General features: G+C 33.2%; 3 protein-coding genes across 3 annotated transcripts; 1 reads left to right on the top strand and 2 right to left on the bottom strand.

The window, feature by feature from the left end:
• Positions 1–18: 18 nt before the first annotated feature.
• LOC106105880 lies at positions 19–1,538 on the top strand. Its single transcript, XM_013286338.1, has one exon. The coding sequence runs from the start codon at positions 207–209 to the stop codon at positions 1,050–1,052; it is 846 nt and encodes a 281-aa protein (XP_013141792.1). The 5' UTR covers positions 19–206; the 3' UTR covers positions 1,053–1,538.
• A 3,240-nt stretch (positions 1,539–4,778) lies between these two features.
• Positions 4,779–11,582, bottom strand: LOC106105877 (zinc finger protein 254-like). The gene is made up of 7 exons (XM_013286333.1): positions 11,051–11,582; positions 8,837–9,036; positions 7,856–7,963; positions 6,856–7,077; positions 6,231–6,342; positions 5,486–5,590; positions 4,779–5,314 (listed from the first exon to the last, which is right to left on the bottom strand). The coding sequence occupies exons 1-7, from the start codon at positions 11,222–11,224 to the stop codon at positions 5,180–5,182; spliced, it is 1,056 nt and encodes a 351-aa protein (XP_013141787.1). The 5' UTR covers positions 11,225–11,582; the 3' UTR covers positions 4,779–5,179.
• Positions 11,251–13,966, bottom strand: LOC106105850. The gene is made up of 4 exons (XM_013286306.1): positions 13,646–13,966; positions 13,055–13,177; positions 11,341–11,752; positions 11,251–11,264 (listed from the first exon to the last, which is right to left on the bottom strand). The coding sequence occupies exons 1-4, from the start codon at positions 13,754–13,756 to the stop codon at positions 11,251–11,253; spliced, it is 660 nt and encodes a 219-aa protein (XP_013141760.1). The 5' UTR covers positions 13,757–13,966.
• Positions 13,967–14,517: the final 551 nt, after the last annotated feature.

Below are 14,517 nucleotides of genomic sequence, written 5' to 3'. Positions count from 1 at the left end.
CTTGCCGAACCGGGCAACATTATTCCTTCCGTCTTTGTATGTTATGTGTACAAATGGCGGCTACTTTTCTTGCTAAGCATAAGCAATTATTGTATTCAAATAAACATAAACTCTGTGAGATGGATACGCACAATGTGGAAGTATAGTGTTACATTGTAATATAAAAGTGTTCCTTTGTTCTAATCAAACTAATAATAAACTAAACCATGGAAAACCATAATATGCACGAAGTTCCAATACTGAATCAGCATGATGTACCGATATTAAATACACATATGAATTCAATGGTAATTCCCCAACAACAACCGCAGCAGCAACAGAACCATCAGCAACAGAACCACCAGCAACCACCACAACAAAACCTCCAACAACAAAACCATCAACAACCGCCTAACAACCAAATAAACCATCAACAACCGATTCCTGAAGCACCAACAGTCACCGATGACCTAAAGCCTAAGTTAGAAAAGAAGAAAAAGGAAGCAATAGATGGACAAGCGAGAGAAATAATTTATAAAGTAATAAAGTTCTTTGAAAGTGAGAAACAAAATAGAGGTTATGCATATCCTGTAGATAATGTTGTTAAACGGGCCTGCGCTGCTACTGGCTTATCAGAGAGCACAATAAAAAGAATAAAAAGGGACGGTTTGCGCGCAGAGGCGACACACACTAAAATGACGGGACCTAAAAAGAAAAGAGTAAGGAAAACCAAAGTACAGTTAGATTATTTCCAATTATGCGCTTTAAGAGGCATCGTAAATAGTTACAGCAGTAGAAAGGAAGTACCTACATTAGGTAAGATATTGGCTGCTGCGAAACATGAATTAAATTACAGAGGAGGTAAGGAATCTCTTAGATTGATATTATTGAACAAACTGGGTATTAAATTTAAGAAATGCGAAAAGAAAAACAAGAAACCTCCGGAACAAAATGTATTACCAATGCAACAGTTACCAAATGTGATACATCCGCCTATGCAGCAAGTAAAACCAGTTGAAAACCAGTATATGTATAATAATATGTTGCCTCAAGTACCACCAGTGTCATATTAACTATGTTGGTACACCAGATGGAATAAACAATATTGTAAAATTGACTAAACATAGGCCCTACATTGTAGGGAGAAATGAACGAAACGAAACCCTGTAGGAATCAAATTGACTAGATCTTATTTTGTCAACAAATTAATCATAAAATGCAAAGGCTTGAAAACTGGTGATGAAAATGGACAACCAGAGTTATATCTTACTTAATATTGAAAGTAATGTAAAACAATCGAAGGTTGAAACCAATAATGGTGATCACCAACAACATCAAAGGGTTAAAACTCTTCAGGGTAGGCTAGAGTCTGCCCATGACCTAGACAAGGAGTTGCAGAGAATCCCAAACAACTCACAATGGTTGAAATATTAAGGGGTGGTCAATTGATTCAACTGGTTTGTTGAATTCTTATCTTTATTTTGTCACATTCTTGTTTGTTCTATTAACAATATAGCTAAACTTTGTTGGTAAGCTATATAAATAATGTTTTAAGAATATATGAAGTTCGCTAAACAAAGTGATAGTGGTACAAAACTATTAGACGTGAATGTTGTGTGAAATGTGTAAATAAGAAATTTATATAGTTTACAGGTAATGATTTATTTTCTTATTATGTAAATAAACTTTGCATGCAAATAGTAAAGTATAAGAGTGGGCACCCTTTGACTAAAAAATCACACAACTGTTTTTTTTTTATATAACAAAAGATGGCATATGAGCAAGCAGCCACCTGAATCCGCTAAAATGGCAAAGCAACCGTTACCCATAGACATCCGCAAATGTAGATGCGTTGCCTACCCTTATCCGACAGAGGAGGAGAGGCACATAAAGAGGATATTTCCCCTTCCTATGCATCTCCTCTACCGTCAAATCTACTTCCCCATCCCATCCTCTCATAAGAGAAGGGTGGTAAAGAGAAATGGACTTAAATTAGGCCTCTGGCACCAGACTCATCAGACGAAACACGGAATTGCTTCCATTTCATGTCTGTCTTCTGTGTGGTCATGGTATTATACCGGGCGAGCCGGCCCATTTGTGCTAAGATGTTAAAGCGGGCACTACCACTGTTAAGTTTTTAGTTGCACAACTAAAAATCGAGTAGTGTGCACACCATATAAACTCAGCAATCAAAGCACAGCTAAAGTTATGTGATAGTTTAGTCAAAGCGCTTATGCAGAAGTTGTATAACCAAGAAAGTAAGTCTTGGAGGTGCATTGTATTTTTAAAACATTACTTTTAATGTATTGAAGAAATTAGTTACATATTTTTCTTAACAGTGAGGTTTTTATATTCCTAGTCAGCCAGTAATCCATTAATTTTTATTCTTAATTCAATTTGTTGCACTTTAAACAATAATTGGTTGCATTTTAAACATATCAGCGAGAAATCCAATGTTTTTTCAACGTGTTAGCTCAGAGATCAGAAAAATGTAAACCAGACATTGTTTCTTAACATTCAGTGATTTTGGCATCTTTACATCTGAGTCAATGACGATTATTGACTAGAATGTCACTATAATGACACTTGTATACATATTGTATACACTTGCTATAATACAAGTGTCAATGCAGTTGTATTTCATGGTTAAACATTATTAAAATAGTATTATTCCACATTTAAAAAGGTAAAGTTCCTTGTAGTTTTATTCTAGGGAAATGAGAAATTGTATACACGTCACTCATCATCATCATCACCAGCTCACTATACGTCCCCACCGAGTGCTCGGAACCTACCCTAAGTAAGGGTGACTAGGCCATAGTCAACCATGCTGCACTGCGGGTTGGTTGACTTCACACATATCTTTGAATTTCTTCGCCGATATGTGCTGCATCACCATGTTTTCCTTCACCGTAAAAATGTCGGGTAAATTATGTACATATGAAAATTCGAAAAATTGAAAATCACATTGGTACAGCGGGATTCGCACCCAAGATCTGTAGGTAACAAGTCAAGTGCTTAAACCACTGAGCCACTGACACTCACTGGCTGATGTCATTTATTGTCGACTTCTTTTTCAGTGTTTAAATTGATACAAACATGTCTGTTTATAAAAAATCCGTTAAGAGCCTTGTAAAGGTTATTGTTCAGATAATTTCTGATTTCTATTCAGTTAAAAATATACAATCACAAATTATGAAACAATATTTTACATTTTAAGGGTTGAATGTGAAATTTAGAAGAAAATCATCATCATCCACTTGCCCTTATCCCTTATGGAGGGTCGGCACAGTATGTGCTGCTCTTCCATACATCTCTATCAGCCGTCATATCTGAATCCACTCCTTTCTTAAGCATATCTTCCTTCACACAATCCATCCATACTTTCTTCGGTCTTCCTCTTCCTTTGTCATCCACATTCACACAAATTTAGAAGAAAATGTAGAATAAAATATTACAGTCACTGTATTGACACTTGTATTACACATTATAGGCTATGTTTTGTCAAAGAAGTAAAAGTGTATAAAATGTATATCTAAATCAGCTCTGAAACAGTTCAAATTGGTGTTATCTACAGGATTTCAATTTTAGCTAAGTAACTAGAGTATTACCAACCGTCACCCCACTCTATCCCCACGTAAGAATAAAAAGTTTCATCGTCCCACCATTTAGTTTCATCACCAATAAGGTGACAAAACTGTTATGAAATTAAATTACAATTGTCCCCTCGTATCAAAAGGTAGGACATATAGAACTTCTAATTCTCAGCTGTTCACATTTGGCAACAGAGCAGGGTGACGGTTGGGAATAATCCAAGTTACTCGGCCTATTATACAATATACAAGTGTCGACACAGTGGAAAGACACAGTTCAGTGATACCAACATATTTTAAAATTTCGTAAAGAAATTAGCTTTAAATTGGATAAGTCTATATTAAGTACAGTTGCCAGTGAAACTTCTCTACAAAAATATTTTTACAGTCAGATATCAAATTAAATTTTTGGTATAAGAGTTTTCAAATATCTTGTCAGCTCTTGCCTTATTGGTTATATGTAGTAGACACGTATATTTAAATGGCCTATACTAACTTTTAAATGAGCAGTTTATGGTCAAATATGTCTAGCCTGGTAAGATACCGGGCAGTTCTGTCAGAAAATATGTAAACAGAGAATGACAAAAAAACTTAATAGCTTCAGTACAAAAATGACTTTGAACTTGATTAAAGGGCTCAAGTGAACTGTAATAATAATGTGTTGGTCTAAGTACAGACTAATGCAGGACTTAAGTTTTCATACAATTCAAACATTAATCTCATGAGATGAAATTCAAGATTAAAGTTTATTCATTAAAATATCACGAGATTAAATTTTAATGATAATGCAATGATATTAAATTGCAGAGCTCTGTTGCTGACTTAACCTCGCTTTTTCACAGTTGAAATTGTTAAAAAACTATGTAATTCACTGAAAAAATTATTATTTTTACTATAAAAGGTGACAAAAGTGTAAACAGCCACCTGAATTAGCTGAAATTACTAAGCAACTGCTGCCCATAGTTCCACAATTGCAGATCTATCTTTAATTGACAGAGGAAACAGATTGGAAGGGGAAATATCCTGTTTCTGTGTTCCTCTCCTCTGTCTATTAAAGATAGGCAAAGGTAATAACAGTAATGTTTTTTAAATAGATTTGTAATAAAATGTTTGCACATAAATATAATGAAATATATGATTTTTAAAAAATAACTACAAAATATATGATAAGGCTGAATAATGTATGATAATTATATGAAATAAAACAATTATTTAAGTTTTATTTGCTTTATTTTATTAAATATACTGATAAATAAAACTATAGGTAACTACTGACTATATCTAGTTTTTGCTAGAAACAGCATAAAGTCAAAAATGAATTCTTAATATTCCCACAAACAGTTAAATTCGCGTAAATGTATGATTATAGACATATAAGGGTCTTATGACAGTTTTTTGACATTGACAGGACACCTCTAGTGTTACCAGTAAGTAAAAAATTCCCAACTTCTATCGCAATTCTCTCCAACTATCTTTTCTAAATTAGAAAAATGTCGACATTCCCAGTACACTTGCTGCTCCCTCATTGGTCAAAATGTGATTTCACTAAATCGACAACTGTATAATCCTTGTATTTTAGCCAGTTTTCAGATAATTTTATATTTATTTCAAATGACATTATGTTGTGTTCTTTCGTGTGTCTTTTTGGCAGTAATTTGTGCGAACGCCGATGGGCAATACGCACATTGGTGAGGTTTCTCTCCAGTGTGAGTACGTTTGTGGTGAATAAGAATCCTATTTGCCTGAAAAGATTATTAAAATTTTGAATTTTTCAATAATATATTAAGTACCACTCGATTGTTAGCCCTGTTTATAGTTTTTATTTTTATAGTTACTATATCAGTTTAACTATTAGTTGCCAGTGGTAAATAAAACCGTGAGTGTTTTTAAAAGTAAATAACACTAAAACTTACCCTAAAACCTCTTCCACAGACATCACATATCTTGTCTTTGGGCGGATATTTCTTCTCATGGACTCCTTTTCTATGGTTACGTAACGAAAATGCCGATATAAAATACTGAAAATAAGTGATGTTAGATTTTTCGTGGTCATATATCTCCTATACACTTACAAGGACCTTGTCAGTTGTCAATATAGTAAACCAAAAATGTCAATGAAAACGTCATATTTTGATCAATATAGTATCTGCATAGAATAGACATTTTTATTTAAGTAATTTCATAAAAAATAGTAGCTGATAAAGCCATGAGAATGATGTTAACAATAAGAAAACATTTGTATTTTTGTATGTATTGAAATAACTCAATATCTATTGGGCCGATTTCAATAATTCTTTACGATTACTCTTTATTGTTAATTATGTACAAAAAAGCATGAAGTTTACTATTTTGATGTATTAATTTAAATTTTAACTTCAGAGTTATGACCAGTCATAAGTTGCAAATCATAAGCATATATTTTTGTTTTTTTTTCAAATGAGAGAATTTCAAATAAGTTGGGAATTTATTGCTAACTGGTAACTCTAAAAATTATCAGGAGCCCCTGTCAAAAACTGACATAAGATCTTTGTAGGCCCAGAACTAGGAAAAACCCACCTCAGTTAAATTTAAATCCTTTTTGTTAGATAAAGGAATGGACGGAGACCTCAAATTAAAATTAGAGAAAATGTGTTTAATGTTATTTTTATGTTTTCTTACCTTGTTACAAATTTCACAATAATGTTTAGATTTCTTCATATGGAACAATTTGTAGTGATTGTTCATATACAATTTTCTACTAAAAATTTTCCCGCATTCCGGACAGGGGACTCTGAAATAAATTCGACAATTTTACAAAGAATTCACTAAAAGTTTGGAAACCAAGAAATTAGAATGCCTTTACGACTTGTTAGACTTTTCTTTCATCGATAAAGGACTTGTCTATTTTTTTATGAGAGATGCTTTTGTAAACTGACAGAACTCATACTGAGGTTATCAACAACTAGCTGTTACCGTGCGACTTTATTCGGATAGAATTATGAAAATTTTATTTTATTATTTTCATGTGTCAAATTATCAATTGCAAATGTCAAAATGACATGACATGATGTCAAACCATGGCAACCTTGTTTCCTTGATGTTGGCAGCTTGTAGTTTATGGTCCCTTTCTCATATTAGGGTTTTTATCCAAAATATTTACTCCCTAAATTTAATGCCGTGTAAATATATAGCCTAAAGCGTTAAAGTGTAGGGCTTTTTATTTAAAAATATGGTGTAATTGCTGACATGTTAGGCAACAAAGAAGTGTGTGTTTACGCTTTATTATAATAGTATAGATACATACTTGACTGGTTCAGGTGGGTTATGTAGTACTGCAGATCTGAGATGGTTCTGATATTTTTCTATACTATCGTATTGTTTGTCGCATTCCACACAGTATGATAATTCCGGTACTATAACTTTGAAATGTTTCTCAGGACGACAGATACGTTTGTGAACTCCCAACCCATGAGCTGATTTACAAATCTCACCACAATGATCACATTTCCTCGGTAAATGTTGATATCTGAAAAAAAATATTTATACTACTAGCTTTCGCCCGTGACTCCGTCCACAAGGTAAAATCAAGTAACCTATGTGTTCTTCCAGACTATCCACTACATCTATGCCAAATTTCATCAAAATCCGTTCAGCAGTTTAGTCTACAAACTAACAAACATCCATCTAAACTTTCGCATTTATAATATTAGTAAGATTTCAAATGTTTAGAGTCGCGGGCGAAAAATACTAAATAATAAATCCTGCTTTGCTCACGTGTCCGTGTGCACAGAATTAAACATAGTAAATTGTGTATCTGTTCTTTCAGACTACACTTTACATCTATGACAAATTTCATCGAGATTCCTTCAGCAGTTTTAGTAAAAAAACATCAATGTATCAAAACTTTCGCATTTATAAATAGTGAGATATATAAAACTTGCTGTTGCACGCGACTTCGGTCGCGTAAATTTAATAAAACCCTATGTTACTCACAGATAAATTACCATTCTACCAGTGAAAGAATGTTTAAAATAAGCCCAATAGTTTTTGAGTTATTTCGATACATACAAAAATACAAATCTTTCCTCTTTTTAATATAAGTATAGCTATATTTTATTACTACTAACGTTTAGGAACTATTGATAAACAGCGTGTTTCTGGACGCCGGCGTTAAAAATTCACTAAACTTTAATTTTTCTCGGCTTACGTAGAATATACAAAAATTATGTATGAAAGAATTGTCGATTTCAAAAAGTTCTACAGAAAAGTCCGCGATAGCATAAATCTTAAGGATAAATACATACATCATATGTTGTTCTAGAAGTTTCTTCCTTCTGAACGCCTTCCCGCAATGATCACATGTCCTTTGGTTATGTGCTTCTTTGTAATGAAGAAATATATCCCGATACGTGCTGTAAAACTGTTATCATTATTATACAAGTAATTAGAAAATCATACTAATATTATAAATGTTAAAATATAGATGGATGTTTGTTAGTTTGTAGCCTAAACTGCTGAATGGATCTCAACGAAATTTGGCACAGATATAAAACAAAGTCTGGAGTATATATGGGACAAGGTTCTTCCCCGAGAAATGTCCGGTTCTCGGGATACGTAGCTTTTTGTTATTTATATAGTTCGTATGTTTTCTTATAACACGCGGACGAAGTCGCGGGCAACAGCTAGTATTATAAATGCGAAAGTTTCGATGGATGTTTGTTATTTTGTAGACTAAACTGCTGAACGGATTTCTATGAAACTTGGTACAGATGTAGTGGACATTCTGGAAGAACGTATAGGGTATTTATTTTTGTTTTTTTTTTTAAAGTCTAGTATTCTATATGAGTTTGCAGACTATCCTCTACATCTATGACAGATTTCATCCAGTTTGGGATACAAACGTTAACAAACATACGTCTAAACTTTCGCATTTATAATATTAACTAGCTTTTGCTCGCGATTTCGCCCGCGTGGAATGACGAAATCAGTGTATCCCGCGGGAACCATAGCTATTTCCGGGATAAAAAGTAGCCTATGGTATGCCCGTCTAAGTCAGATATCCTTCAGTGATCCAGTCGTAATCGGTCCAGCTGTTTCGGAGATTACCCGGAACAAAGACTTGCGGACAGACAGACAGACAAAAATTTTTTAAATGCGATTTTGTCGAAATCTTGTCGAAAGCTGCAATTTTTCTTTTAATATTGCAAACAGACACTCCAATTTATATGTATAGATTAGATGTACAATCAGTTGTGTTTTTTTTTATTATATTTTTTTATACTTACTAAAACTCTTTCCTACACTCCAGACATTGATAAATATGTTTATGCGTCTGTTGTAAATGCCGTATCATTTGAGTTACAGTCACAAATGAGTTCGGGCATAGACGACATTTATATACCCTATGTTTCCGCCAATGTTCATGCAATTCCGATATATATTGAGTTTCATAAACACATTCGCAACATTTATATGGCCCTTTTGCCTGCAAATTTATATAACTTATTGGAAATTATATGTTCTATCTATATCTATACTCTATACTATTATAATAAAGCGTAAACACACACTTCTTTGTTGCCTAAGATGTCAGCAATTACAGCGTATTTTCGAATAACTCTTTTTTTTAATAAAAACCCTTACACTTAAGTCACGCTTTAGGCTATATATTCACGCTATTAAATTTAGGGGGGTTAATAAATTGGCAAAAACATTCATGTCGGAAAGGGACCATAAACTACAAGCTGCCAACATTTAGGAAGCATGGTGGCCATAGTTTGACATCATGTCATGTCATTTTGACATTTGCAATTGATAACTTGACACATGTAAACTATTAAATCGAATTTTCGAATTAGCTAGTTATCTATAAAAATGAATTATTCAAAAGTAGATTGTTATTGCTGACATCTATCATAACTAAAAGTATGTGTTTACGTGTATATGTGCCTGAATCCGCCGGACGTAGCGACTACCCATAGACATCCGCAATTACAGATGCGGACATTTCCCCTTCCTATGCGTCTCCTCCACCGTCAAATCCACTTTTCCTTCCCATCCTTTCTTCTTAAGAAAAGGGTGGAAAGTTAAAGGGGCCTAAATTAAGCCTCCGGCATCACTACCTGACTGTACGCGGAATTGCACCCACTTCACACCTTCTTTGTAGTCGTGGTATTATACCGGGCGAGTCGACTTATTCGTGCGAAGATGTTAAAGCGCTACCACTATATATATTAGTATAGATATCACCAGTTATATGTCCTCACTGAGCTTAAACTAAATGACTAGGACATAGTCACACTGCACTTCGAGTTGACTTCACACATCTTAGAACAGATACTGCGGGATTCGAACCCAAGACCTGTAGATTACCAAGGCCAGATCCAGCTTTGCCGCCAGGGGGTGTCACATAGTCATGGTCAAGTCGAGATTGACAAAATATGTAAATACTAACTTTCGCCCGAGACTTTGTCCGCGTCGAATTAAAAAAAAATGAGTAGCCCATGTATTCTTCCATATTATCTACATCATACTAATTTTCATCGAAATCTATTCAGCCGTTTAGGCTACAAACATCCATCTATCCATCCATCCATCCATCTAAACTTTCGTATTTATAATATTAGTTAGTAAGATTAGTAAGATATTTTGTCATGCTTTTGACCAACCAGTTTAGGGGTTAAGACCCTCATGACCAACCCCCTGGATCCGACCTTATAGATTACAAGTCAAATGCTCAAACTTTTGAACCAGCGAAGCTCTGACAGTACAGATATAGATGCTTGTTTTGTTTACCTAACCTGTTAGGTAACAAGTTTTTTTTTCCTTTTTCGTAACTAGTCAATTTTTTTGCTAGGGTGAGTACACTTTGCTAGTTTCATTTCTCAATCTCATATTAAAACGAACAGTTATCGATTTCAATACCAAATAGATAGCGCAATTTAATATCGATCTAATTGACATTGTACGTTTGGTCGCGATTTGTTTTAAGTACCGGAATTCATCTTGCCGATACCTTTTTATATTATTTAATTTTTTTTTTACGAAAAAATTCAAGTGTCCGGTTACCAAACCGCCGATACATTGTCTGAAACCACTGCCAATTTCACTCTGACAGACACCACACAGCAATTATTTGAAATTTAAAGGAAAAGTAATACTTTACTTTATAATAATAACTAGGTTTCGCCCGCAACTATGTCCGCGTGGAATAAAAAATTGAGTAGCCTATGTGTTCTTCCAGACTATCCTCTACATCTATACGAAATTACATCAAGATCCGTTCAGCAGTTTAGACTACAAACTCTAACAAACTTCCATCTATCTAAACGTTTGCATTTATAATATTAGTAAGATAGTAATGGATGGCCCGGAAAATGGAAAAATATACGCACCCTAGGTTACGGAAACGGAAAAAATGTTTGTTACCTAACTGGTTAGGTAAATTTAGTGAAACGGAATAATCAGATATAGTTATACAAAAATTAGATTTTACGTACAGGAAGATGTGTTAAAATAGTATGTCTTTGTAGATTAATTTTCTTATAAAATGGTGTATTACAAATTCCACATTTAAATTTATATTTTCCATTATATTTCATTGACATTCCATTATCTAATATATCTTGTAATACTTTTTCATTAACAACACTTGTATCATAAAACCTTTCCATGTTTAAAGTGTTTTTAGTTATAAGTTCTATTTTCTTAAATCTACTCGGCCTTTCTTCTGATGTATACTTAATTTGCTTCTTTCTTATTTTCTTAGTTTTTTCAATAATTTCTATACTTTCATTATCACTATCTTCATGATTTTCATCATCTGAATATGATTTTTCAATTTCTGGTGTAATTCCAATTTCAATGTTCCTTTTCCCTTTATTTATTTTAGTTATATTTTCAATATCTTTGTTATCGATTTGGATTTTATCATCGCTATTAATTTTCTCATATATCAAAACATCGAAATATTCATCAAATTGTTTGTTTTTTAAATCATTATTTTCTGTATCAATGACTTCTTTAGATTCAATTTCAATTTCATTATAATGTACATTATCTACAGCAGAATCTATTTTAAATTCTGCCTCAATTTCTAATTTGACTTTATCCTCATTGTCCGAGTAATTTTTATACACAATATCATAATTACTGTCAATAACTTTTAATTGTAATGTTGATAGACTGGACGTTGAATAGTCCTGAAAAAAAAAGGTACATTTAATGGCTGGAATGATCCATGTCCTATTGTTGTGGAGCTACGTAAACCGTAGCCCCTACGTCTACTATTTTTTATAACATAAAGTGGCAAACGAGCAACATACACCTGAATCCACCGAAATGGAAAGCGACCTCTGCCCATAAACATCCGCAATTGCAGATGCGTTGCCTACCTTTCATTGACGGAGGAGGAGACGCACATAAAGAGGATACTTCCCCTTCCTATGCATCTCCTCTACCGTCAAATCCACTTCCCATTCCCATCCTCCCTCTGTAAGAAAATAATAGTAAAGGGACTTAAATTAGGCATATGGCACCACACTCATCAGACGAATCACGGAATTGCTTCCTAAACACGGAATTTCTCGCCTGTCTTCTGTGAGGTCGTTGTATTGTTCCGGGCGAGCCAGCCCATTCATGCTAAGATGTTAAAGCAGGCACTACCACTGTAAACTACCACTACTAATATTGTGTGTTAACCAGAGTCTAGTTTTACATATTTTAGTATAGACCAGTGATTCCCAAAGTGTATATGTGTGTAGTGACCCTAGGGGTCTATGACAACCTGCAAGTCTATGTCAGCGAAAAATAAATTAGGGGTCCATGAAATGAAAATGAAGGTCCATGATAGTGGATCTCAACACATACACTGATAGTACTTATTTACTTACATCATACTATCTTGTAATATCAAAAAGTATATATAATATTGTTAATTTTAAGTAGTTTTAATTTAAATTCAATTTCTAAATATATTGATGCGTGAAAGGCTATGTTTCAACCGCCATTTTAGGTAACAATGACTTACATGTAACATATCCAGAATAGGTGATTTTTTCTGTGTCGTTAATAAACATTGAAATATGCAGAATTATAGTAATTTTAATCTAAAACCAGTCTGAAAATCTTTTAATTCCAATTATTTTTAGAACAAGTGTTTACGCTGTTTTTTTTTAAACTTTAAATGGCTCTCCTGAAGATTTAACCTAATGGCGCTTAAAATAAATAGCCTTTCACCCATCGATATAAATTAACATGTGTATTAATTTTAAGTTTTTAACACTAAACTTCACTACAGTTAGAAAGTCAATCAATATTAGGTAAGTAGGGGGTCTACCCAACATGGAAAAACATTTCAAGGGGTCTACGACACAAAAAAGTTTGAGGAACTCTGGTGTAGACTGTTCTAGTCTTCATAGGGTGTTGTTGGCAAAGCCCTAGTCAATAACTTAAAGTGGTTTTGACACCTTAACAAGCTGGAAATTAACTTGAATCTTACTTACAAGTAGGAATTCAGGAGTTTGCATTAATATCTGAGCTTGTTGAATCCTTTGCTGGAATTTCCATGTCTTCTTTAATATACTTCTGCACTCCCAACAGAGAAGTACATTCTCATATATAAATGTCTGAAAATAAAGTTAACTTAATTTGCTTATACCCTTTTTAACTATTTAAAATACAAGCTCTGGTTTGTGAATAGTTCTAGTTAATTTATACATCTATTATACTAATATTATAAATGCGAAAGTTTAGATGGATGTTGGTAAGAGTTTGTAGCCTAAACGGCTGAACGGATTTCGATGAAATTTTATATAGATGTAGAGGATAGTCTGGAAGAACAATAAACATTCTTTGATAATTAGCTTTTTAATTTGTGACATGTTTTATAATTTTGATACTCTTTGGATATAAAAATGTAAGCGGTTACCATGGTGATGTTTTGTTAAAAAGTCAGAGAGATGAATAAAATGATAACTAACATGGAATAAATCGTTTAATTCTCAACAACATAGGCTAATCACTTTTGGTTTTTTTTTTAATTCCACGTGGACGGAGTCGTGGGCGAAAGGTAGTTATTAATAAAACATAATTACCTGTGGTACTAAAATGCAAAATAATTCCGATAATTCACCTAAAGGAACTGCATTTCGATTTGCGCTTAAACATCCATAGCAAACACTAACTGTTTCCACCTTCATACTCATTTTGATAAACTAATTCGTTTCTGTATCATAATCAGAACGTGAAAAACATTATTAAATAGTTTAAAATATCAGTAACCATTATATTTGCATTAATAAACAAGTATTCACGATAAATATAAACGAAAACAAGTTGCGATTGACATTTACTGTCTTGTCAATTTGACAATCAAGTATGATGTGCAACATCAAAGAGTAGTGCGCATTGGAAACAAAGTGTTGACTTTAGGTAAAATATTAGACCTCCTAATATTTGGATTATCTCCAAAACTGTAAGAATTTTAAAAACGTTTTCATAAATAAAAATTTGAGCTGTAATAAAAAATATCTAAAATTCATAATTTGCATTATGACCCTAGTTGCCACACTAACTCGATCAAATTCTTTTTTAACAAAAGGTAAGACAAAATTAAAGAAAACCGTAGTTTAAGTTTTAAACATTTATTGTACACACTTAAAACATAAAAACAAACTGTTGAAAAAGTCTTACAAATAATACAAGAAGTAACATTTGTCTGTCGTTTCATACTATATTATATTGTTTTTTTTTTCATGCATGGTTTTCACATATTTCTGTTTGAAAGTTGCCGGACATTGTGAACATTGGAATGGTCTCTCACCTGTGTGTGTTCCTCTGTGATTTTGTAGATTCATGTTCGACTGGAAATGAAATTATAACGTTTATATCTGGCAATAAATAACCATAGATTAAACGTACTGTTATATCCTTTGATTGCATCCTATAGTACAGACACAAACCCTTT

This window comes from Papilio polytes, unplaced genomic scaffold, assembly GCF_000836215.1.
Source record: "Papilio polytes unplaced genomic scaffold, Ppol_1.0 DF822622.1, whole genome shotgun sequence".
NCBI lineage: Eukaryota > Metazoa > Arthropoda > Insecta > Lepidoptera > Papilionidae > Papilio > Papilio polytes.
This window is presented reverse-complemented; position numbering and strand designations above follow the sequence as displayed.